General features: G+C 58.3%; 1 protein-coding gene across 1 annotated transcript; it reads left to right on the forward strand.

The window, feature by feature from the left end:
• The first annotated feature begins 14,476 nt into the window (after nucleotides 1–14,476).
• Nucleotides 14,477–25,605, forward strand: FSCN1 (fascin actin-bundling protein 1). The gene is made up of 5 exons (XM_071571419.1): nucleotides 14,477–15,369; nucleotides 21,994–22,150; nucleotides 22,627–22,748; nucleotides 23,011–23,178; nucleotides 23,270–25,605. Exons 1-5 carry the CDS (start codon nucleotides 14,547–14,549, stop codon nucleotides 23,470–23,472), a joined length of 1,473 nt encoding a protein of 490 aa, XP_071427520.1. The 5' UTR covers nucleotides 14,477–14,546; the 3' UTR covers nucleotides 23,473–25,605.
• Nucleotides 25,606–25,652: the final 47 nt, after the last annotated feature.

A 25,652-nucleotide genomic window follows, 5' to 3' on the forward strand; every position in this document is an offset into this window, starting at 1 on the left:
CCACTTTTTTGGGATGAATTTATTTCCTTCGTGTGGCCCAATCACATCCTGATAGTGAGAAGACAGCGGGCTGTCAGCAAGGCACTCCTGGCTGATGCTGGGGTGGAGAACAAGGTCCTTCACTCAGCTGCTCCGATGGATTCCCTGGAATGGGACAGAGCCTGGTAAGCTGCATGATCCCAATGCTGAGATTTGCTGCGTTACCATTTCCCAGCACGTTTCTCCATGAGCACTCTGCCAGCAGACTCATTAGCTGTGGCATCTCATTAAAGCAACTGTCCTTGGGGGAATTGGCTTGTACACAGGAGCACTGGGTTTGGTGTGGCCCTTTTCCTCCTCACCTTCAGACAGCAGCGAGGACCGAGCAGTGGGAGAAGACCCATCCATTGGGATATGCTCAGCAACTCCCCTGCTGCAAGGGAAAACTGCAAAGGGAAAGTCAGAGGGAGAGATCTGCACACATCAAAAAAGAATCATCTCAGCAAAGTCACGATTATTTAAAACCCCTGCAGACAGTCACAACTCCCATTGAGCCTGCGGAGGAGGTGGCTTTTTCCTGTGCCAGGACCGGTTTCCCAGCTCGCCAGCCCAGTGGGAATGAGGCTTTGCCCGCCAGCCCCGCTCTGTTGCAGGGTCCCCACCCCAGCTGGCCAGGGGATGGGGAGTCACAGCAGCCTCAGACCCTGGACTGGGAGACGAAGTATGGAAATGACCTGGAAACTGGCTCTGGGTGGATTTAATCCCGTCTGGTTTCCTCTTCTGTGAGCTTCATCCAAGTCTTTTGACATTATTTCCACCCCCAAATAAATATGTTTCCAGCATGGGATATGATCTTCTTCATCAAACAGAAGCACCAGCCCCTTCGTCTCCCTCTGCTCCAAAAGTCCTCAGTCTTAAATAGGACACAACCATCCCTGGGTGGAGATGTAAATCTCATAATTCTAAACCCAATTTTAAACAAAATGGAACTGTGGGAAAGCAGCAGAGCCATCAACTCTATAACCATCCAGGGGAGCTGACTGTCACCATTAAAGGTCATCCTGTCACCGCCAGTTGTCATCACTGGGTGACTTCCAGGCTGCTTCCCATTGCTCAATCTTGCAGAGAAATCACATATGTCCAAGGATGGAGACCCCACAATTCACATGGAAAGTGTTTCCTCATCCCTATGCCACATGTCTGCTGCTGACAGTCCAGCTTAGGATTTCTGCCATCAGTCACCGTGGCCATGGATGACAAGGTGGTCCCTTCCTCTGCACCTTGCCCAGTTGTATCTCCTGTAACTTTTTTTCTGTTCTCAGATCAAGGGAAGCAGAAATTTCCTGCAGCCCAAGCACCAGGGGTGGCCTAGGGCATGTTCTAAAGTCTGGGAGGCTTTTTCCAGCCCATCCCAGCTGGCTCTAGAGCTCAGATTTCCCAGCCCACCTCAACCCCACTTTATTTCTATGATTCTATGATTCCATGATTCTATTTGTAACACTTCACACCTTGGGAGGGGTGAGCATGAGCAGCTCAAGGAGGAGAAGAAAGACAAAGATGAAAAGGGTTTTTAAACCCCTTCAGCCTAACTTCTTAAAGCTTCAGATAAGCTCAGCCCCTCTCAGCATGAACTCCTGGTGCTGGGAGGACCCCATTGTCCCTCCAATACAGGCAGCAGAACCAAGCCACAGGAAAAAAAAAAAGACCCTAAGCCCCTTCTCTATGGCTTTATTTTTCTGCCAGCAGCTGCCAGGAGGAGTCCTGCTGCTCAAGGAGGTCGGAGGGTATTTTTTCCCCCTGGGCTGTGTTGACCCGGGGTTGTGTGAGCGCTGCCCCGCAGCCAAACGCAGCTGCCAAAGCAGCGCAGCCGGGCCGGGCGCCCGCGGGAATGCGGGTCCGTCCTCCCGCACGCCGTTCCCACAGTCCCAGCCTTCCAAGGGCTCGCCTTCTCCGAGGCGGAGCAGCGCTAATGACAAGCGAAGGATGGTGCCACACCTGCACAAAGCCGTTTTTGGAAGGACACCTGGGGAAGAAATGTTTCCCATGTCGCTGCTCTGTAATTAGCATTAATTACTAGGGCTTGTGAAACCTCTTCCCCATTTACTCCAGGCAGCATCTGACGGAAATTGTGGGAATCCTGTCCGGCTGAGTCAGCTGGGAGCCAGGGAGGGGTCGATGGGGCCCCTCAGGGTGCAGGGGTGAGTCCCAGGGGTCCTCCCCTCTGCACCCCCAGCCCTTGGGGACAGAGTTTTTGTTGAGGGGCTGCAAGGCTGGTTAACACACTTAAGAACAGCTGAGGCTCATTCATTTCAGCCATCCCAACAAGCTGCCAAGCCCCTTCCCCAGCCAGGGGACAACCTGGGACATCCTGGGGATGGCAGAGGCCTTCCACGTACTGCCCTTTAAAGCATCCTTTAAAGCACAGCAGAGTGAGAGGGTCCCCACCATCACATTTCCTCGGGTATTCACCTCTCCCTCAGCTCATTGCTGTCAGCAACACCCCAAGATATTATTAGAGACTGGGGGAAAATCCACCCCAGAAACCTAACCCCAAGCAGCTGCTCAATCACCACCCAATGGCAGAGTACTGCTGCCTGAGTCACTTTTTTTTCTTTAATAATATTAATGATTAGAATGAGTCAGGATGTTTCGTCATCTGGAGTGGCTTCGTAGTCATCTCACCCTGCCCCAGTGACTCCTCGGTGGCCTGGGGCTGGGGACAAATCCAGCCTTCCCTCCCTCCCTCCAGGGTGGGGTGCAGCTGCTGCAGCCTCACCCGCAAACTGGCAGCTTTTGGCTTCAAAATAAAATTATAAAACAAGAGGAAAATCCCTCCCCACCTGCAGGGGCTGTTTTCTCCCTGTCTGCTTGCAGCAGCTCAGGGTGCTCCAGGATCCTGGAGGGATGGGGTGACCCCAACCACCACTCTGTGTAGGTGTCTCAGTGGCACTGGGCATCATGATGAGGACCCCTGGGGCAATGCCCAGATGACTCTCAGCTTTCCTCATGTCCTCGCTGCTGTGACCTCCAGGGATGGGCCACAACCCTCATCCTGCATGTGGGACCCTCGTCCCTCCCCAGGGACCCAGGCGTCCCTCAGCCTCCCACTTGACCTACCCTCCTGTCCATAAATGGAGAGGTTTGAGAGCCGTCCCCGGGGTGGAGGAGGAGGAGAAAAAAGGAGAATAATGCCAAGAATGCAGGACACAGCTGAGGAGCCCAGTCCCACAGTCCCAGCCCCTGACACAGGCTGGGGGCTCTGGGGTGGCCACCCTGGGTGCTGAGGGAGCCTGGGCAGAGCCTGGCCCTGGCTCTGCAAGCCACCCCACCATGGTCACTGGAAAGGTGCTATTTTTGTTTCTGTTTCTCTGCTTTTCTCACCAGCTGGGGACTTTCCAAGGCTGGACTGCCCCGTTTCCATCTCAGCACCACAGTGCAGCCCCCGGGGTGCACAGAGCTGTGTTCCCCACACCCTGAGTTGTGTCCCTTTGCAGCAATATGTCCCCTGTAATGCTGTAACCCTGTAGCAGCATGACCCTGAGCAGATAATGCCCCCAATACTGCAGCTGTATCCCCTTCCAGTGATGTGTCCCCCTGCAGACACATCTCCTTGCATCCTCTCTACCCTTCACTCAGGGCCTGTGGGTCCCCCAGCCTGTGGAAAAGCCACTCTGGGATGGACATGGGATGCAGGGGTGGCCTCTAAGGTGGGTGGCACAGAGGGAGCCAGGAGCCACACGCCCCGGCTGGCACTGCAGGCCAGGCCTCCGCTTGAGGCCAGAGTCCAGCTCCTTAAAATAGAAAGTGAAAACATTCGGGTGCCCCATCCGGATGGGCGAGAGGGGTCCATCCCCGCCTCCACCAGCGGCGCGCCGCCCCGACGTCTCCGCACCCACTCTGCTCCCCAGCCGCCCTTTCCCCAGCCCGGCAGTGCCCATCCCCAAGGTCAGGGTGGATCCCTTCGGGTTCTCTCGGAGAATTGCTCCAGCGGCTCGCTCAAATCCTCCATAAAAGGAAAAACAGCCAGCAGGTAGTACTGCCAAACTTAGTCATCCCCAGTCCGGCAGCGCTCGCAGCTCCGTCAGCAGCAATTTCCTCCCCGCGCTCCCTCTGCGCGGGGGGGACAGGGCGGAGCGGCTCTGCCTCGGCCAACACCATGGGGAGGGTTCCAGGCATGGCCAAGGGCTGCTGCAGGACACACTGGGCGTAGGGAGATGCTGCCATGGTCCCACACAAGATCCAGGGGGGGAATCCACCCCCTGGGGAAAGCAGAAAGTTTGCACCTGGCGCAGCAGCACCGTTGTTGGTCAGGTGCCAAAATACCACTTTCTGCCAAGATTTTGGTCCAGAGGCACGGAAGTATGAATGTACCTAGGAGCACTTTGAAGCACCTGGAGTTTGGTGGGTGATGCCTGTTTGTTGCCCGTGGGACAGGTGTCATGGAGCTCATCATTATTATAAGGGACCTCTGGCCCCTCCAGAGCACAAGGACTGGATGCTGGTCCCATCCTGGTGGCTCCAAGGATGACCCCAGAGCTGGCCCATCCTTCCCCAGCCATGCCCAGAGTAGGACATGGGGCATCCCCGAGTCTCCCTCATGTCACCTCCTCTAGCCCTGACTCTGCCTTGATTTCCCCAGAGAGGAAGCAGAACTGATCACCTGCTCTGCCCTGGGGTGCTTTAATGAACCTGAAAGAAGTGACCAGGGCCCTGTCGTGCTACCACTGCTCAGCTCACCCCTGCTGGATTGTCCATGTGTCACATTCACCTGGAACTACCTAACGGGAAGCAAACACCCCAGGGTGTGAGGAAGCGGCATTTTCTCCCATTGCCTCAGGAGACAGTCTGGGTGTTGGTCTGGGTGGTTGTGTCACCCACACATCCCTGTCACCTCTGTGTGGGGACACAGCAGTGCAATGGGGTTGGAGCCAAGGAAGAGAATGAGGGTGGTGGCATCCCCACTGCACAAATACCTCAGAATACTCCTGGAGAGTTCCATGCTCAGCTGGCTGTCATGAGGGTTTTGAAGACAGCCTGGCTGCCCCAGTAAATGATTCACCCCAGCAATAAAAGACTGGAAACATTCTGGTGACATCTCACAGCATTGGTGACACCTCACAGCACCAAAGGCACTTGCAGGACCATGGCGTGTGGGGTGTCCAGGATCAAGGAAGCCCTGAGAGATGGCCAGGGCTGCTTTGGGGTGCTTTGTACTTTCCTAGTGCAGTTTCCTCACGTGCTTTGGTGAAAAGTGATCAGCTCTGCACAAGGACCAGGTGCCTCCCAAGCCACAGGGAGCAGCAGTGGGGATGGTGCATCATGTGGGGTGGGGTCTGGGGCATCTCTTGTCCCTGTGCTGGGTACCACGATGTGGATCAGACTGTGATGGAGTGAGCAGTTACACCATTGTTTTGTGAAATCACAGCACAAATGAACCAGACTGAGCACTGACAAGTTGGAGTCTACTGTGAGCGGCACCGAGCCTGTGGCTTCACTGGCAGCGATTGGTGGCACTGGGACACCCAGTTCCCTGTGCTGTGATGATCACTCACACCCTGAGCTCAAATCCTGCAGCACCCGCTGCCACACAGAGCTCTGGCTCGTGTCCACAAGTGATGCCCAAGAGGAAGCGACCTGCTCCCGGAGAGAGCATCCCAGGAGGGCACCAGCAACGCTCCCGTGGCGCCGGAGAAGGCACACGCCCCCACTGCCGCTCCCTCGGCGCTTTGTTCGGCTCCGCGTTGCTGGTCCCGGGGAGGATTCCCGGGAAGCGCCCGCCCATCCCGCTGCAGAGCGCGGGCGCGCTGCTGGGTGGCGCTGTTGGGATGCGCACTGCGCGGGCGGGCGGCGCAGCGGGGCGGGATGCGCGCACCGGGGTGCGCGGAGGGGGAGCGGGATGCGCGCAGCGGGAAAGGGAGACTGTGCACGCGGGATCGTGCACGCCAAGAGGGACAGTGCGCATGGGATCGTCCATGCTGCACATGTGATCGTACACGCCAAGAGGCACAATGGGATCATGCAAACTGCACATCAGAACACGCACACGACATGTGGGATCATGCACACCAAAACACACTCTGCACATGGGACTGTGCACACCAAGATGCACAGTGTGCATGGGATCATGCACCCTGCACATGGGATCACACACACCAAGGTGCGTGCTGCACATGGAATCATGCAGGATAAAATGCATGTTGCACATGGGATCATGCACGCTGCATGTAAGAACACACATGCCAATGTACACGCTGCATGCAGGATGATGCTGCACATGAGAACACACGTGTTGAGTTACATGTTGCATGCAGAGTCACACATGTGGGATCATGCACACCAAGATGAACACTGCACAGAGGGTCATGCATTCTGCATGTGGGATCATGCATGTCAAGGGGCACACTGAGGAAGTGGAATCATGTTGAGATGCACACTCTGCATGTGGGATCATGTTTGTGGCACACAAGGCCATGCATGTTGACATGCACATGCTGCACATGGGTTCACACACACTGAGACACACACTGGACATGGGATCATACATCCTGCGTGCAGGATCACAGCCACCCAGGTCCATGCTGCATGTGGGATCATGCATGCTAAGATGCATGTGCTTTGCATGGGATCACACATGCTGCATGTGAAGTCATGTGTACTGAGATACACCCAGTGTGTGGCACACACATGGGATTGCACATGTCAGGAACTGTGCATGCTGCACATGGATCCCAAGGTACACACACAATTGCATGCACCAACACACATGTTGCACAAGGAACTGTATGAATGACACAGGATTGCACACACTGACACACACATGGCATGTGTCGTTGCACACATGCACACTTCATATGGGATCACACACACCAAGGAGCACACTGCACATGGTATCACATGTACAAACAAGCACACTGCACATGGAACTGCACACAGCAACATGCATGTTGCACAAGGAATTGCACGGATTGCACACACCAACATGCACATTGCACACTGGACATGGGAGTGCACACACAGCACACCCTGCACATGGGATGACATGCACCAAGGTGTACATTGCATGCAGATTGCTCACACCAACATACACATGGCACAAGGAATTGCAGGCCCCAGTGGATTGCCCACTGACCAAGGACCCCACCCAGCTCCAGCCCCCCAAGCCATCATGTTCTCCCTGATCCTCACCTCCCACCAAAGGCCTTTGCTTCATCCCTCGACACCCATTCCTGTCCTCTCCAGGCCCCCTCAGGGTGGCTCTGCACAGGGGTCACGGTGCCTCCCCCAGGAAACCACCTCCAGCCCTGTTTTGGGGTGCACCCCCAGATCCAGGGGCTGCTCCATTCTCCCAGCCCCACATCACCAGGATTTGTACTCCTTCACCTTCCATTTCCAGCTGGCAATGGCTGGATTTAACTCCATCTGGGGGACGACAGGAAGGGCTGGGGAGGGGGCTACCAGCCCCTTTGCTGAAGAGGTGACTGCAAAGGCCATCTCCCCTACCCCCATCCCCACCCCTGGCCGCCTCCAGCCCAGGGCCTCCTGCCCACAGCCGCCGGCCGGATGCCCAGACCCTGTGCCGAGGTTTTGGGTTTCAGGGCAGCCCCCCCGCCCACATTCCTGCCTTCCCGGGGGGCCTCCCACAGCCAGCACGGCCAGAGCCGCCCCCAGTCCCTCCCTGCAGCCATTTGCCCATGGACAAAATTGGCCTGTCAGCAATGGGGAGCAAGGAGAGAGGGGAGTGGGCAAATCAAAAGCCCCCCAACTCTCATTGCTGTTGGTTTCACATCAGCAGCCCCTGGATTTGCCAAGCCAGAGGTTGGATTTGGCCCCTCTTTGCACAGGACGTGGCCAGTCACACTCAACAAGGGGCTCCAGATTCGGGGTGTTACCCCCACCCCAGCCACCCCTCCTTGCAGGTTCCACAGGAAGAACAGACTCAACTTTCATCCCAGTTGTGGTTTTCCAGATGCCAAATGGTGAAAACAGCTGAACTCCCTGTGCCTCAGTTTCCCTATCTGAAAACTCCCTCCAGCCTCCCTACAAGGACACACAGGAAAACCAGACACTGAAGGGAGATGGGCATGGATGTACATAAGGAGATAAATGAGGGGCTATGAGGGCTCTTGGGCTGTCCATGGGCCAACACCCTGGTCTGGAGCAATACTCTCTGCCCTGATACCTTCCAGCAGCCATTCCACACCAGCAGGTCAGCTTGTGTCACCAGGACTCCTGGTATCCAAGGGATGCTGCTGCTGGGGGAACTTGAAATCCTATGAGAAAACACAATGGGGAGCAGGAAATTGAGTGACTTGGGGACCCAGTTCACCTCCTTCTACCATCTCCTGCATTTCTCAGCCCTATGGTTCAACTAGAGTCCCATTCCCTTCTGTATCCAAAGAAAAAAAGGAATTACAGTGCCCCAAGGAGGTAGAGATAGGACCCTCTGGTCCAGCACCGAGGGAAATGGGGAGGGCTGGTGGAAGGTGCAGGGCTAATCCCCAAAGGCCCTTTCCTAATCCTGACTAATGGACTCTTTTCACCATGGACAATGGAGTTATCCATCTGGAAGGGGATCTCCCGGGCCAGGAAGGCACAGCTGGTGGGGCCAGATCTGGGCAGGAAAGTTTGACACCCCTCCCCCAGCCTCAAACCACTGCTTCCAGCCCCTTCCCTGGGCCAGAATGCCACCTCCCCCTGCAGGTAAAGGTGTATGCTCTGCTGCTGCCCTGCATCCCATGCCAGGATACCCCAATACCTCCACCAAGGAATCAAATAACCTCCTCTCTAAGCCATGGGTGATAGAAGACCCCCTGCCCCTCTCAGCTCCTTATAGGGATCCCCTGGGCCATCCCAGCTGGCTCCTATTACTGCTCCTATTACTGCTCCTCCGTGCTTAAAGAGATTGCCCCCCTGCTCTAGGGGTGTCTCGGGGGAACCCCCTGGTCCTACTGGAGCTTGGCCTCTGTTTCTCTCCAGGCTGAGCTTCAGCTCCCTCACCCCACCAGAAGGGACTTTTGTACCCATGGCTGTGGCTCCCAAGGGGATGGGGATCTTGGCACCAGTTCCCTGCAACAGCATCCTGCAAAGGGTGTCTGTGTCCACTCCAAATCCTGCAGTGACAAGATGGGGAGATGGCAAACACAAACACATGAGCTGTCATCTCCTCCTTGTCCCCCATCCTCAGTGGCTTCACCTCAGCTTGTCTTCTCTTCCTGACATCCCTCATGCTGCCCTCTGACTCATTTCCAGCTGCTCCAAGGCTTCTCCATCCCTCTTATGTTCTCTTTGGGATTCACCACGCTCTATCCTGAGGTGAGGGTGGAGCCGATGTGTTGTGTTGGGTCACAGTGGTGTGGCCCAACCATCATCACCCCAGCCACGCTCAGACCAGCTTGTTGGGATGCTGTGGGTCCAGAGACAGCGCCATGCCCTGGAGATTCGGGCAGCGAGTGCCTGAATCTTCCCTGCCCTTCCTTCCTCTGCCCACCAAACCCTCTGGCAGCCCTGGATGAGGCCACAGGCAGGAGTGGCATCGGACACATGGACTGCAGTGGGAAACATGGGTTTGGGCATGATGGAGGGAGGAAATCGGAGCAGAAAGGAGCTGCTGTTGCACGCTGAGTCACCTGCTCCGCCCGGCGCTGCCTGGGCCGGGTTATTTTGGAGCTGCGTGGGCAGATGCTGATAACACACTTTCTCCTTCCCTGCAAACTCTTCTGTGCTGACTGTGCTGCAGCAGGAGATGAAAAGTGGGGGCATGAGGTGGGGCTGGCACTGAAGTCTTCCCTCTTGGTTGGGGTTGTGGCTACAAAAGCTCCCAGGGTTCTCACATCCTCCACTCGAAGAATGGGAGGCAAAGAATGGACACATCCTGACTTTAATGTTTTTCCTGTAGTTTTTACTTTGTTTTGCTTTGTTTTGGTTTTTCTTTTTTTGAAAGGTTGGAAAACATCCCCTGCCACCTGATATTTTGTCCTGCAAAATGCCCTGTTGTCCCTTGTGTCCTGCTCCTGGACACTTCCACGGAGTTACAGGAGCCTCGTGCCCCATGAGAGCCCCCGGGGACCAGGCAGAGCTCTGGATCCAGGACAAAGAGCATTGTCCCTGCTGCAGAGGTTAATCATTGCTACACAAAAGGTCTTTTAAGCTTTCCTAATAAAATTCCTTTTTCTGCTGGATGAACCAGGCTCCGACCTCCGTCCCACCTCCTCAGGGTCCTCGAGGGAGACAGAGGAAGGGGCAGGTTTTCACTTTAGCTTCTGATAATGTAAAAACCACACCAGAAAATATCAGAAAACAAGCTGGGGTGGGAAGAGAGGACAAAGTCCTGACACAGACCCTACATGTGCTCTCATCCACTTCCTTCCTTCATTTGCCTGTGCTCAACACCCAAACTGCTTGAAACAAGGTGCTTCAAGCATTGTCATCCTGTGCTTTGGATGCAATTAAATTAGGCTAATGGGATAAATCCAGCTAATGGAGCTGAGCAAGCGCCATGACCAGGGCCATGTCCCCTCCTGATGACCAGGAGACATGGGAACATGGCTGAGCCCTGGAGACACTCCGCCACTGTCCCTCACTTCCTGGGCTGTAGGGCTGAGCAAACCTTCTTGGGGCAGCATCCCCTGGGAAAATACTCCCAGAGCTGGTTCTCTGAGAGAGACTCCATGGTCTCTGAGCCCCTCTCTTAGGGCTGCTCTTTGTTTTGCCTGGTGCTGCTACTTTTTTTTTAAATACTGCCTAATACAATTTTAATGAGGCCAGGGCGCCTGCCAACTGTCGGGAGAGCCCTCAGAGAACCTCTGCTGAGCTGGCTGGTGGCATATGGCAGTGGGGCCAGGGTAGCCTGGCACCCCGGGGTGTCCCCTCGGCCCCCAGCAGCAGCCAGGGACACATCGGGGACCTGGGAAGATCGAGCTCCCAGCTGGGGTGTTGGGTCTGTGCCTGGGGCTTGTTCCCAGCCCTGATCCAGCAGTCCCCAATCTCTGTGTGGTTTTGGCAAAGCCCTTTATCCCACTGCAGGACAGCTGGGTGGCTGCACAAGGTCACTTCATCCTGCACAAGGGCTCCTGTTGTCACCAAGCCTTGTCCCACATCGGGATGGAGTTGGCTGGAGAGATGGTGACCATCCCTCTGTGGGGTGAGGGGGTACCCACATAAGGGGCCTTCCCAGGCCAACCTTGGCCATCTCACAGACACCATGAGGCACAGGGACATCCCTGGGACATCAGTCCACATGTGCCATGGGCAGCAAGGTGGGATTTGCAGCCTGGAGGGGTCCTGGGGGAAGACGGTGGCTGATGTCCTCTGTGCTGGAGGTGAAAACCTGCCAGCAGCCCCCTTGGAGTGAGCCCCCCCAATTGCTCCATCAGGGACAAGGAGGGCTCAGGCCAGGCTGGGGGCTGAGATGTGGCTTGAAGCCAGAGGACAGCCGTGCTCTGCGGGGTGACCTGGTGGCACTGGCTTTGGACACCCCTGACAGAAACAGCGTGCCCTGCATCCCACCCTCCCTGCACTGTCCAGCTCTGCCTTCCATCCCAGTTTCGTGAGCTTCACTGAAAGCCCTGGGACTGCTTGCAAACAAGGTTGAGCTGCCACAGAAAGTGTCCAGGCAAGCATGAAAATCCGAGGGCGTTTCTTTGCCTGAGGCAGGCAAGGCAGGGGTCACTCCATGACCAGGGCTCCTTTTCTCTTGGCTTTTCTCTTTTGGAGCTGTGATCTGTTTGAAGTCCCAGCGGGTGGGTCACTCCGCCCCTCCAAGAGGACATGGCCACGCTCCGGAAAGTCCTTGTCATGGATGCCGTGTGCCAGGGATTGGGTCTCCTGCAGGAGCAGCAGTGGGAGGGCTCTGGGGGGGTGACCTCAGAAGCGTTTAGTCACGGCAGCTTCCAAAGATGACGGGAAATGCAATATATACAGGGAAACCCAGCGCTTTTCCTACTGCTCCAGTGCACCGACACACACGGATGCACTGGGGAGACAAGCTTTGGCTGCTGCACCCCCGAGTCGGGGGGCACTGGTCACCCTTTGCCACTACAGTGATGCATGGGGAGTTCTCAGATGGTGTTCAGGGCTCTCCCATCCCCCTCGAGCAGAGGGTGCAGGCAGGGTGGGTGCAGGCAGGGTGGGTGCAGGCAGGCTGCTCACTCCTGAGGGGCAGGATCTGCTGAGCCAGGCAGTGCCACCATCCACTCAGTGCCACCGTCCACCAGTGTCACCCATCCATGCCACTCTGCTGGGCTGTGAGGAGAAAACAGGGTGGGGGTTTTTCCCCACTGCATAATTACTATTTTTTTTCTGTTGAGGAGAAAAGCTGTTTCTTTCCTGGCCTCTCCACCATCTGCCTGTGGCGGTCGTGGAAGGCAGAGCCTGGCAGCTGTGGGGCTGGGCAGCCGTGGGGCTGAGCAGCCGTGGGGCTGGACAGCTGCTTGGCCTCATGGCCAGGCCCTAATGCAGGGGGGCTTTGAGCCAGAGCAGGAAACAGGATTTGTGGGACAAACACGGATCTGCCTCACTGGAGCTGAGAGGGGATCTGTTTCTAACCCAGAAAAGAGGCTGTGGGGTTGGCTCTGGCTGGAAATGGTCTGTCTGGATTTGCAGGGCTGGGTGGCAAGGATGAACACAGAGCAGGTCTGCCTGAGGCATCCAGGAAAAGAAACCCCGTCCCAGCCTGGCAGGTTCGCCCTGGAGCAGTTGTGGCAGTGACCCCTGGGCAGGGGTGGGTGACTGTGATGCCGCCCCAGCGGGGAGCAGTGGCTCTAACCAGTATGGCCAGTGCAGAACCAGTGGAGCCTGAAGAGCCTTTGGGGGGTGAGAGTAGGATGCCATCCTGCCTGGGTTGGATGAGCCCGAGGGAATTCTTTGTGCCAGCCCTGAGCATGCACTGTTGCACCCTCCCACCCTCACCCACGCTCAGCTCTTCACTGTCCTGCTTCAGCTGGGACAAGCAGTCCAGCTCCCTGATGCAGCTGAAAACCATCCCATCTGTCCCTCCCATCATCCCTCTTTCTCCTTCCTGGTTCTGTGCAGTCCCCCCAGCCAGCTCTGCTCTGTAAGCACAGGGTTGTGCTTGAGCCAGCTTCAAATTGCCCACAGCAGCCATGCTCCTATTGATTGGTGTTTGTGTCCACTTTATAGACACAAGGAGTGTCCCTGTCCCCAAGGAGCAGTGGGCAGCACCCCTGGGCAGCACAAGTGTCTCTCTCCAGGCTGGACCCTTCCCATCTTGGGGTTAGTCCTGCTGTACGTGCCATGTCTTTGCATGCACAGCAACACTGCCCATTACCTCCTGAGAAAGGGCCTCAAAATACCACCTTGTACAGAAGCGCCCTGGTTTTCCTTCTGGATTTGCTGTGGGAATTCTGTTCCGCAGGGCCAGAACGCTCCAGACTTGCTGGTGCCTGGCACAGGGTGCTGGGATGGCTCAGAGATGGCACGAGGCCACAACATCTGTCACCCTTCTCCACATCTGTCCCACAGCCCTGGAGGGACAGAGTGGTGTGAGGGGTCTGGCAGTGTCTTGGAGCAGGATGGGGATGTGCAATCAGAGGGACACTTGCAGTGCAGGACAGGGACTTGCAGCTGAAGGAGGTGTATTGCAGTGCAAGGGATGGTCTCATAATGTGAGGAGGTCCTGCAATTCAAGGGAGCTCTTTCTATGCAAGGAGGGGCCTTGTTACACAGTGGGGGTCTTGCAATGTGTGTTTAGGAGTTCTGCAATTCAAGGGGGCTCTTATTGTGCCTGGAGGGGTCTTGCCATGCAATGAGGACTTGTGTTGGGGGAGGGGCTCCTGCAATTCATGGATGCTCCTAAAATGCAGGGAGAGGTCTTGCCATGCCAAGGGGTCTTCCAGTGTATGGAGGGGTCTTACATTTCAAGGGGGCTCTTGCTGTGCCTGGAGGGGTCTTGGAATGAAGTGGGGACTTGCACTGTGTGTGGGTCCTGAAATGCAGGGAGGGGCCTTGCCATGCAGCAGGGACTTGCACTGGTGGGGGTGGAGTGTCCTGCAATTCAAAGAGGCTTCTAAAATGTATGGAAGGATCTTGTTATACAGTGGGGGCTTGCATTGTGGGGATCCTGCAATTCATGGGGGCTTTTGTAATGCAGGGAAGGGTCTTGCCATGCAATGGGCATCTTTCAGTGGGGAGTGGTCCTGAAATTCAAGGGACTCTTGCCATGCAGAGGGTACTTGCATTGTGTGTGGTGGTCCTGAAATTCAGCTGGGGGGTCTTACAATGGGCGGGGGGTCCTGCAATTCAGGGGGGGTTTGCAGTGCAAGGAGGGTCTCTCCACGCCGTGGAGCCTCGCAGTGGAGCGGGGGATGGTGTCCTGCGGTTCGAAGGGGCTCTCGCCGCGCCCGGCGGGGTCCTGCCCTGGCGGGGGGCCCCGCGGCGATGCGGGGGGCGGGCGGGGGTCGCGGCGGGGGGCGGCCCCGGCGGGCGGGGGGTTCGGGGGGCGGTACCGCGGCGGCCGCGCTATAAAGGCGGCGGCGTCGGGACGGGCGCGGCGTCGGCGTCGGTCGGTGTCGGTCGGTCGGACGGTGTCGGTCGGTCGGCGACAGGGCAGGATGACGGCGAACGGGACGGCGGAGCCGGTGCAGATCCAGTTCGGGCTGATCAACTGCAGCAACCGGTACCTGACGGCGGAGGCGTTCGGATTCAAGGTGAACGCCTCGGCTGCCAGCATGAAGAAGAAGCAGATCTGGACGCTGGAGCAGGACGGGGAGGACTCCAGCGCCGTCCTGCTCAAGAGTCACCTGGGCCGGTACCTGGCGGCCGACAAGGACGGGCGGGTGAGCTGCGACAGCGAGGAGCCGGGCCCCGACTGCCGGTTCCTGGTGCTGGCCCACGGCGACGGGCGGTGGTCGCTGCAGTCCGAGCCCCACCGCCGCTTCTTCGGCGGCACCGAGGATCGCCTCTCCTGCTTCGCCCCCGCCGTCTCGGCCGCCGAGAAGTGGAGCGTCCACCTGGCCATGCACCCCCAGGCCAACCTGTACAGCCTGGCCCGCAAGCGCTACGCGCACCTGGGGCCCCGCCGCGACGAGCTTGCCGTGGACCGCGACGTGCCGTGGGGCGTGGATGCCCTGATCACCCTCCTGTTCGTGGACCAGCGGTACAGCCTGCAGAGCTGCGACCACCGCCTGCTCCGCAGCGACGGCCGCCTGGTCCCCGCCGCCGAGCCCGGCACCGCCTTCACGCTGGAGTTCCGCTGCGGGAAGGTGGCCTTTCGCGACGGGGAGGGCCGCTACCTGGCCCCCTCGGGGCCCAGCGGCACCCTCAAGGCGGGCAAGAGCGCCAAGGTGGGCAAGGACGAGCTGTTCGCCCTGGAGCAGAGCTGCCCCCAGGTCGTGCTGCGAGCCGGCAACGATAGGAATGTCTCCACCCGGCAAGGTACGAGGGGATGGGGGCAGAGAGTGGGGGGAACGGGACACCTCGGCCACCGTGGAGCCCCTGGGGTGTCGCCATGCGCTCCTGCATCCCTCGGGTATCGCCTTTCCTCGGGCATTGCCTACCCCCAGCAGCCCTCTGCATCCCTCAGAGATCGGCATCCGCTGAGCATCTCCTGCCCTGAGCTGCTCTCCATCATCCGCCCCGGCATCACCTTCCCTGCATCACCTCAGAAATGCCACCTCGAAGTGGCCTCCCCGCATCACTGCCCCCTGTGACAGCCCCCCAGGTGCCCTCAGCATCCCCTGCCTTCCTGCTGCAGCCACCCCACAGGGTGCCCCCTGCATCCCACCGTCATCGCCTTAGGATCATCCTCGCTCAAACCCCTTATCACACCCCTCCCCTGAAGCCATCCTCTCCCCTTGGCCACCCCCCTGCACCCCTCAGCATGGCTGCCCGCCGTCCCTCCCCCAGGCCCCCATCATGATCCCCCCGCACCACTCCCACATCCCTCTCCCTTCCCCCTCCAGCATCGCCTGCCTGGGGCCCCCCATCCCTCCAGTACCCCCATCGCTGCAGCATCTCCGCAGGGTGCGCTGGGTGGGAGGGATGGCGAGGGGCCTGCCTTGGGGTGCAGGGATGGACAGGGAAGGGGGCTGGGAGGGGGTGGACGGGGTCTTCCCTCGCCGAGAAGGAGGCAGGGCTGTATCCATCGCCTTCCTTCCTATGGAGCTCATTGTTCGCCCAACAAAGCCTCCACCAACCTCCCCCTTCCCCGAGCAGCGCTGAGCCATGTGCCCTTCGGAGCGGGGCCCTGCGTTGCTGCGGGTGCTTCGTGGGGCTGCGGTTTCCCCCGAGGGGCTGGAGTTCCTCTCGGGTGGGGGGCTGGGTGGCGGCGTTACATAAAGGGCTTTACCTAAACTCCCGCATCCTTCATCCACCCTCACAAAGGCAGCCGTCCCCCCGCGCCCGTCCCCGTCCCCGTCCCCTCCGCTCGCCCGAGAGGCCACCGGGCCACCCGCCTCGAGCGTCGCGGCCACACGGCAAAGCTCCCCGGCCACATGGCCACCTGGCCCCTCGGGTGCCCGCCGAGCATCCCACACCCCCCGGGGATCCGTGCTGGGGGACGGGGGTCCTGCTTCGCCGATCAGGGGGTGCAGGGCTATGGGACCCCCGGGGCACATCCCCAGCGCGCCAGGTCAGGCCGGCGCACGCCGGGCGCGGGATGGGTGCGAGCATGTCTCGCTGCTGCAAAGCCCGGAGGGACAGCGGGGAATTTTGGTTTTTTTTCTGTTTATATGTAATATTTCGAGGTTAACAGCTCAACGCTGCTCCGTGCCCGGGCAGCTCTGTGCAGCAGCTCCCTGCCTTTCTCCTGTCCTGCGCCGCAAAGCAGCCCCTTCAAAGTAAATAATAAAATCTGCCGAGTTGTGCAGTGGGGGGATTGTTTTCCCAGGCACAGGGATTTGGGGAAGAGGAGGAGGATGGCGATGGCGGGAGGATGGCGGGAGGCTGCCGCAGCGCTGTGGGGGAAGGGCAGTGCAGCCCTTTGTCACCAGAGATGGGGAAACCAGATGTGGGGGGAGATGTGAGGGGCGGGGAGGCGCTGGTGGGGGACCCGGTGGTGCTGGGGGAGCCCATGGAGCGGGTGGGAATGCTGCTGGCCGGCCCGCCCGCTTTGTGTGATTTGGAAGAGATGGGGAGAGCAGGAAGGGGGGGCACACAAATCTCCCCAGCAACAGGGGGCTCTGGGCTGTGCCCGGCCCCTTTCCAAGCCAAATACAACGGGAAGTGCTGCACATCCTCGCTCGAGTCCGTTTTGGCCAGAGAAGCCGTTTTCACGCGGTTTATCCTTCCCGATGGCAGCGAAAGGCTGGAAGCTGCTGCTCTCCCTTGTCCTGTTGGGAAAGTGCCTTGTCCCAAGGTTACCAAGAAGGCAGCCGAAAACCAGGCGTCGGAGGAAGCGGTTCCAGACAGCCCTTTCCCCGCCGAGCTGATAAGCTGCCGTGCTGTTGGCAGATGCGCCCATGGCCACGGCGGATGGGGGAGGTGGGATGTGGGATGCGGGCAGGGAGCGACTACAGCTCAGCTCAGCCTCGTGGGAAAAGGCTGCTTGTTCCTGCCTGGAGTAAGGGAGGGAGCAGGGCCGGCAGTGACTGTCCCCCGTGCCCCATGGGAGAATCAGGATGGAGCAATGGGCCTTCTGTGGCTCTCTTGGCTGGGATCCAGCTTTGGGACAGTGTTGTCCCACCAGTGCCAAGTCAGCGCCTGGCTTGGAGCCTCCTCCGTGTCCTGGGGATGGCTGGTGTCACCATCCCCTGCACACAGGGCACTGGGGACCGCGACACAGACAATCCCAGGAGAGGAAGGGGTGGGTGCCACCCCTGCCTCTCCTCCAGCCCTGGAGCTGGAGGTGTCCGTGGGACCTTTCTTCTGCCTCCAGCCCCGGAGGGATGGGATCCCAGGGCTCCATGAGAGCCCCATCTCCCGGCTCGGGGTGCTGCCGGCAGCGAGCAGCCTCCTCCCCTCTCAATGACTCCTTTCTAGCCCGGCTGCGGCAACAAAGGGCCCTTTGTGGGCGCGAGGGTCCCCCGGGCAGAGCGCTGGCGTCCTCCCTGCTGGGACCCTGCCAGCCCCCCACCCGCCCGAGGTGTGCCCCTACCCCCTCCTGCAGGGGGGAGAGGTTGGGCTGGCTCCAGAGCAAGGAATTCCAGGAAAATGGGGTCTGGGGAGGGGGTGAGGGAGCAGAGCAGTGATGGGAGCACGTCTGGGCACGCCATGTTGGCAATGGGGAGCTCTGCTCCATGGCCAGGAGTCCTCCTGCCTTGGGGTGGGCTGGATTTACCCCCCCCACCCCCCCCACCCCCCCCCAGTTCCTCTCAGTGCCATGTCAAGGCAGGGAAATGTGGCTCCAGGGCAGGGGACATGCAGCCTCAGATGCAGATTTCCATCAGGAGATGCCAAGTGGCCTGTTGACACTTGGGGGATGCCACAAAGCCACAGGAAATCCACAGGGAAGGAGGGGTGGGTTTTTCAGGAAATTCATGTTTCACCCCCACCCGTGACCCCCTTTGCAGAGCTGCACCCCCAGCAGAGAAGCTGCCAATCCCTGTCACTCCAGGCTGTTGCTTTTAGACAAAAACCTGTTTGGATTTCTGTAGCAGCGCAGTGTAAGCCGGGCCCAAGGGCAGGGAGGGGGCAGGATGACTCTCAGAGCACATGTGGAGGCTGGAGGTGGAGGATGCCAGAGCCCACAGGGAGCCCAGACCTGACCTGTGCCAGCAGCACTGGGAGCAGCATCCCAATCCTGACTGCTGGGACATGAGGACCCCAAATCCTGCCCTGCTGTCCTGAGGAACTGGGGACATTCCCGTGCAGGGAGCCAGGTTTTGGTTCTTTCAGACACAACCAAAGGGGAAATGGAGAATTGGAAAGGTGCTCCTCTCCATGGAGTGCATCCCACTGAGCCTCACTGGCATCCCAGGATTGCTCATAGGAGACCTGTGCAAGTTGAGTGTAGAGGGAAAGTTTTCTACATGTCATAACTGCCCACACGCTGGGCCTGCAACCCCCTGTGGTGTGGAGGTCGACACAGCCACAGCAAACTCTGCTCCTTTGGATGGAGAAGCTCTCATCTCTGAGAGGTATGGAAAGGTGTGTGTGTGCTCTGAATTCCGTGTACATCCACAATCCTGGGCTGGAGAGCAGCGAGGGCTCTGACATCAATCTGTCAGAACCACAGGGTTGGCAGCAGCTGGAAGGCTTGGCAGCTGAGGACTTGGGGAGCCCTTTCCTGCTCCAGTGCTGGCTCACCCTGTGGCCCTTCCCTGTCTCTCCAAAGACCTCGAGCCCAGGGACTTGGCATGAGGAAGCCCTGGGGAGACACATGCCCCAGCCCTCCCACCTCCAGCCTCCACATCCTCCCCACGATCCCGTGTTGCAGACAGAGCCGGAGGACATCCCACGCCAGGAATTTTGGGGAGTGCAGACTCACCTCCCGAAGAACTGCTGTATGCTCGCCCCCCTGCCGCCTCCAGCTGTAATTAGCAGCTTCGTCAAGGTCAGGCAGAGCGGTGCCAGCTCCAGACTGTAAATTTACCAGGAGCATTAATTAATCCATGATTGCAGTGGGAGCGGCTGGGCCAGGCTCTGCGGGAGAGGGGACGGACACACCTCCTGCCACAGCCCTGGGCTGCCACAGCAGGAGGTGGCTGAGGGACAGCCTGTCCTCCACCACGGGGACATGGGGACATGGGGACATCTCTGGGGGTCCTGCCTCCTCACAGCCTGTGCTTCCTCCAGTTTCCCCTGTCCCACCCAGCTCTGAGCCCCCCACCCTCCCATTCCAGCCCTTTGAGCCTCCTCCTGCCCCAGCTGTAGCTGCATTCCTTTCTGCTGAGTTGGTGTAACCCAACCCCGTGCTGCTTTTGGGGAGGGGGCAGTGGGAGACCCTCCTGCTGCTGAGCCTGTCCAGGAAACAAGGAAAACCAAACCTCCAAACAACAGCGAGTGTGGGAAATGGCAGGAGAACATTGTCAATGGCACAAGAGTGGGGAGGGAGAAAGTGGTGGGTGCTCTGTGCTCCATGGTGGGGGGTCTTCTGGGAGAGGTGACATTGTCTGGAGGCTCCTGGCACTCCCTGTCCTGTCTCCAGCCCATCCGATCCTGCCCTGTGGCACAAGGCATCCCCTTGGCTCTCCCCAGCATGATCCCTGCAGGTCAGTGAGTTCTTCCCCAAAACATGCAGTGATGTGAAGCACCCCTACCTGCTCCTCCCCCACAAACCACACAGACAGCTCTCACAGGTCTGGGGGCTCAGGGGTGCTGCCAACCTTGAGTGATGGGCAGCATCCCCCAGTGTCCCCTCCCATGGCCCAATCTCTCCATGAGCCCCAGCAGAGCCCCTCTCTCCGTTTTATGGCTCTGGATTTGGGGTGGAGCTGCCTGACACCAGGATGCCAAATCAAAACCAAATGTTTCCACAACCGCTGGCTCAGCCTCCAGCAGCTCTGGGAGGCGGCGCATGTGGGACAGCCAAGGACGTGGCCATTGGGGCTGGGACTGGTGGCCAGGCAGCACCCACTGCCCCCTGTGCTGCCCAAATACCCCAGGGAGCGAAGCACCAGGCTGGCTCTGTGTCCATCAGGAGATTCATAGAATCACAGAATGGTTGGGTTTGGAAGGGGCCATGGACAGGGATACCTTCCAGTAGACCAGGTTGCTCCAAGCCCCATCCAACCTGACCTGGAACACTTTCAGGAATAGGAGGTGCAGAAGGTGCTGGAGGATGCCTGGTGAGAGGGGATGCTGTGAACAGGGTGGCAGCCATAGGCTGGTTTGGATGTGAAATGTAAGATTATGGCCAACAAAGCAAAGCCTCTAAAGACTGATCCCTTTGGGAACAAAGTCTGATCCCTTTGGGAAAGGTGGGAGATCAATATGCAAAGCAGAGGATGCTCCTGGATGCCTGGATGGGGATGCCTGATTGGAGATGCAGGTGGGCAGTGGGGAGCCCCAGGGAGCTGTATCTGGAGGAGCTGGGGGAAGGCACCCCCATGGCTGGTGTGGGGGGTAGATGGTCCCTCCCCAGGTGGGTCAGCACCTGCTGGGTGATTCTGCTCTGGAAAGCCCCTGGTTCCAGTAAAGCACAATCTGTATTGCCGCCCCTGGGCTCCTGTCACAGGTTACAGATCCCACTGGTGATATTGGATCCATCTCCATCCATCCCAGCTCTAGGTAGACAGGGAGCAGCAAGGCCAAGCTCCCTACCCCAGTTCCCTCCCCAGAATCCATCTGGGCACTCGGACTTGGCTTGGCTCAGCTCCAGGCTATGGCTTGTGATTTGGATGCCCAAAGTGGTTTTAGGCAGAAAGCCACCAAGCTGGAGAGCTCTGGAGTAGATTTGGCCCCTCTAGCCCTGACTAAGCAGGTTTCCTCAGGCTCAGTGCCTGGTTGGATGTGGACGTGGCCCATGGGCCTGGTGGTGGCCCCAGGACTGGCTGCATCCACCCCTGCCAGGGAAATGCTGTCTCCGACCCCTTCAGTGCAGGGAAGGGTCATCCTGGCTGGCAGAGCTGGGAAATGAGCTGGTGCCAATGGTTTTGGGGAGTCAGGGAAAGGCTTGGCTGCCCCAGGGCTTTCCCAAGCCTCCTGTCCCTGCACACCTCACTGCGCCAGCGGGCTGTGACAATTTGTGGATGAAAAGTGGTGCCATGGTCCTTAAACATGCCACGAGCTGGGATTCATGTGTGCTGCAGTGGCCTCTGCTAATGGGTTGAGTAACTTGGCTGTCACCTTTGGGAAAAACTACAGCCCTTTTCCATATGAAATATCTGCATTGGTCTTTGCTTGATCATAATGGAGCTGGAGAGTCAGGAGTGGAAGCTTGTGGCTGTCTCAGCTCAGCCCAGCCATAACACCAAGCAGCCAAAAAAACCCCCTGGATTTGAACCCAAAATGCCAGAGGGGAGATCTCTGTGAGGGATCTGGGAGTCACCAAAGCTCACCCAGGGAGCAGGAGCCTCTCTCAGTTGGGTTTCCTGGGCTGCCCCCAACCTGGACCTGCTAGAGATGGGTTGTGGTCCCCACTCCCTGGCACCCTCACCTCCATCTGCCTCTGCTCCATAGGGATGGACCTCTCGGCCAACCAGGATGAGGAGGGTGACCAGGAGACCTACCAGCTGGAAATCAACAAGGACACCAAGAAATGCGCCTTCCGGACCTACACTGGGAAGTACTGGACCCTCACCTCCAATGGGGGCATCCAGTCCACTGCCTCCACAAAGTGAGTGCCCTGTGCCCAGCAGGGCCATGCCTGGGCTTCACGGAACCCTCTGCATCTCCCAGGGGAATCCAAGGGGGATTTTGCAGCCTCAGTGCTCACCCCAAAACGCTTCCCAGCAAAGGCAGTGCATTCCCCACAAAGCCAGGGCTGGGCTGGGTCTTGCCGCCCATGATGTCGGGAAGTCCCTGGGGTCACACAGTCCTTCCAGGCTGGCTGGGGCTGTCGAAATGCTTTTCCCTGCAGTTCAATCCTGAGAGCCAGGCGGAAACTCCAAAAGCACATTTGGCTGCCTGCCTGCCTCCTGCCTGTGGGGCAAGGGCTTCCCAGCGGGATGGCCACCACAGCGTGGTTCATCCTGCAAAAACAGATCGAATCAGGGTCTCCTGCTGGAGCCATGGCCCTTTCCAATCCAGCAGGGTGGCACTGGCAGGGTCCCTGTCTGTCACACCCCCCTGACTGCCCCCTCTGCCCCGCAGGAACGCGAGTTGCTACTTCGACATCGAGTGGTGCGACAAGCGCATCACCCTGAAAGCTGCCAATGGCAAGTACGTGACGGCAAAGAAGAACGGGCAGCTGGCAGCCTCCATGGAGACAGCAGGTAAGGGACCCCCTTGGGGACCCCCACCCTGCACTGGGGCAGCAGGGGATGAAAAAAGTGCCCTCCCTGAGCAAGGGTTTTCTTCCACGTGATGCTCAGGGATGCAGGCAATAAATTTTCTTGGTGACTGTTTCATGTGAAGTGAGATGGAAGGACATGGGGTGGGTGAGAAACGGGTGGGGGGCACAGCCCCTCCTCCCCACTGCTGCCTGCCAGCCGTGGAGTCTCGGCTGCTCTCACAGCCCCTCTCCTCCTGGCACAGGTGAGACGGAGCATTTCTTGATGAAGCTGATCAACAGGCCCATCATCGTCCTGCGTGGCGAGCACGGCTTCATCGGGTGCCGGAAGGTGACCGGCACCCTCGACTCCAACCGCTCCTCCTACGACGTCTTCCAGCTGGAGTTCAATGACGGCGCCTACAACATCAAGGGTGAGTCCCAGGGGTGACTGTGGGCTGGGGGGTGATGGCCATTGGGGTCCCCATGGTGGCTCACAAGGCCACCTTGTCCCCTCTCCTGCAGATACCACTGGGAAGTACTGGATGGTGGGGAACGAGTCGTCCGTCACCAGCAGCAGCGACACCCCCGTGGACTTCTTTTTTGAGTTCTGCGACTATAACAAAGTTGCCATCAAAATCAATGGCAAATACCTGAAGGGGGACCACGCCGGGGTCCTCAAGGCATCAGCCGACACCATTGACGCCTCCACCCTCTGGGAATATTAATGCACTTTAGGGTACCTCCTGTTGCCAACTTTTCTTTCCCTTCCTCTGTCCTCTTTTCCTTTGGGTTCTAATTCTCCTCTCTGTAACAGGATTTTGAGACTGGCTTGCCCTTCCCTCCTGCCGTAGAGTTGGTGCGTTATGTGGGAGGTGGGTCTCCATAAATCCCTGTAAGAACTGGAAAAGTGGTGGGGCAGCCTGCCTATAGCTCTGTAGAAGGGTCTGTCTCTATACCCCCATCTCTGTCTCCCTCCAGTTTTGCTGGGCTTGGAAACGACGGTATTCCCCTCCCGGCCCTGAGCATCACCTTAGGTAGCTGATTGTCCTCTCCTCGGTTAAAAAAAGGGAATAAGATCACCTCTGAGCTCACTTCTGCCATATCAGCACTGGCACTGCCTCAGTCTGTGCTCAGTGTCCCCTGGAGCATCCGTCCCATCCTGCCCTGCTCCAGCCAGGGGCAGAGTGATGGTGCTGGGCTCACCCAGCTCCTCCTGGCTCCCCTGGCAGCTTTCTCTCCCCTCCTGGTTTTTGGGGCAGGTCCATCCCCAGCTGAGCCATAAGAGATGACCTTACATATCACAGCATCCCTGGGAATGGGGCTGGCGTGTGCTGGCACACATCCCTGTGGAAGGGCCAGTAAGCTGCCCCCTCCCCATACACCTGGAAATGATTCTTTAGGGTGATCCCGTCTGGAAAGCCTCAGCCTTTCATCTCATAGAGCCCTGTGCTCCTCGTGTCCCTCCGCCCCTCCTCTTGTGCTTCTGGGTCTGGAATTGCATACCAGACTCTGGTGGTGGGTCCAGCTTGGCAGGTGCCTGCCCTGAGGCTGGTCCTGCTGCTGTGCCTGGAGGGGAGGGCGTGGGGGGACGCAGATCCAGCCCATGCCAGGGTGGGGGCTTCATCCAGCCCATCTCCAGCGGGCCTCGATCCTGGCAGGAGCCCGGCTGGCCGATGTGACCTCTCTGTCACCGTGGCTGGAAGCATAAACTGCAGATTTTAGTTTACAGAATAGAAAAGTTCCTTAGCAAACTTTGCACAGTGGTATTTGCTCAGTACCTTTGTTGTTTCTCTTCTCTCGTAAAATACTGGAACAGTGAAGCAAATCACTGAACACCTAATGCTGAATTAGGAACCGCCCGCTCCTTCCTGTGGGATCCCCCGAGGGGGACAGCTCTCGGTCCCGCCACCCCCAGGGCACCTGGGCTGGGCTCTCATGAATTGCAACCCTACTGGAAAAGGAAAAAAACTAAAAAAAAAGACCAAAACAGTATTTTTGTTAGTCTCTATTTATATATGCTCTCCATGGCACTGTGTGACCAGCTGTTGTCTGTACTAGGTCTGCATTAGAGTTTAACGCTGTCTGTAACGGGTGATGCTGCGTGTTCCTTAGGGTGTTGAAAGGCACTTTATCCTTTGGGGCCTTCCCAGGGCCAGTATCTGCTCCCTGCAATCACACCAAGGAGCCTTTTCCTGCGTGGGCCCCCTCCGGGGGGGAGTGCTGGTCCCAGCCCACGCCAAGGGTGCTCGCGGCATCGCTGCCGTGCCAAACCAGGGCCGGTCCCTCTGCCCGAGGCCAGGCAGGGGCTCGTCAGCCTTAAAGCCATGAGGAGGGTCTCCCTCCGTAGGAGCTTGGTGCTAAACTCAGCTGGGAGAGCGAGCGCTGTCCCTGCCAGGGGGACAGCTCCGGGCTGGGATCCCTTGCCGGCGCAGGGGATCCTGGTTGGGACTCTACCTCGGCTCTGCGCTCACCTCCAGGGGCTGCCCGTGCCCCCCTGGCACCACGTGCCCCTCGAAGGACCAAGTGTCTTGATGAAGCCCTGCGTGACCCTGTGACTTGACACACACTCTCACTGGCCTTCACCCCCACCCCGTGTTGCCTCTCCCCCGTCCCTGTTGCAGTTTGAACCATGTGATTCCCGCTCCGGCTTCTCCCGTGTGACACTAGGTCAACATCTCTCCTGTTTCCTCTTATCGGGTGTCGTGACTGAAAACATCTCACTCTGAAAATTTAAGTTTTGGGTTTGTTCATTTTTTTAATTATTATTATTTTTTGTAAGTGCCATTTGTATAACTTAAAAAAATAGCTTCAAATGGAGAAAGATGAATTAAAAAATAAAACCTGCATTCGGACTCAAACTGGTGTGTGATCTGTCAGGGCTGCAATGGGCTTTAAATGAGGCATG

This window comes from Pithys albifrons, chromosome 16, assembly GCF_047495875.1.
Source record: "Pithys albifrons albifrons isolate INPA30051 chromosome 16, PitAlb_v1, whole genome shotgun sequence".
NCBI classification, from domain to species: domain Eukaryota; kingdom Metazoa; phylum Chordata; class Aves; order Passeriformes; family Thamnophilidae; genus Pithys; species Pithys albifrons.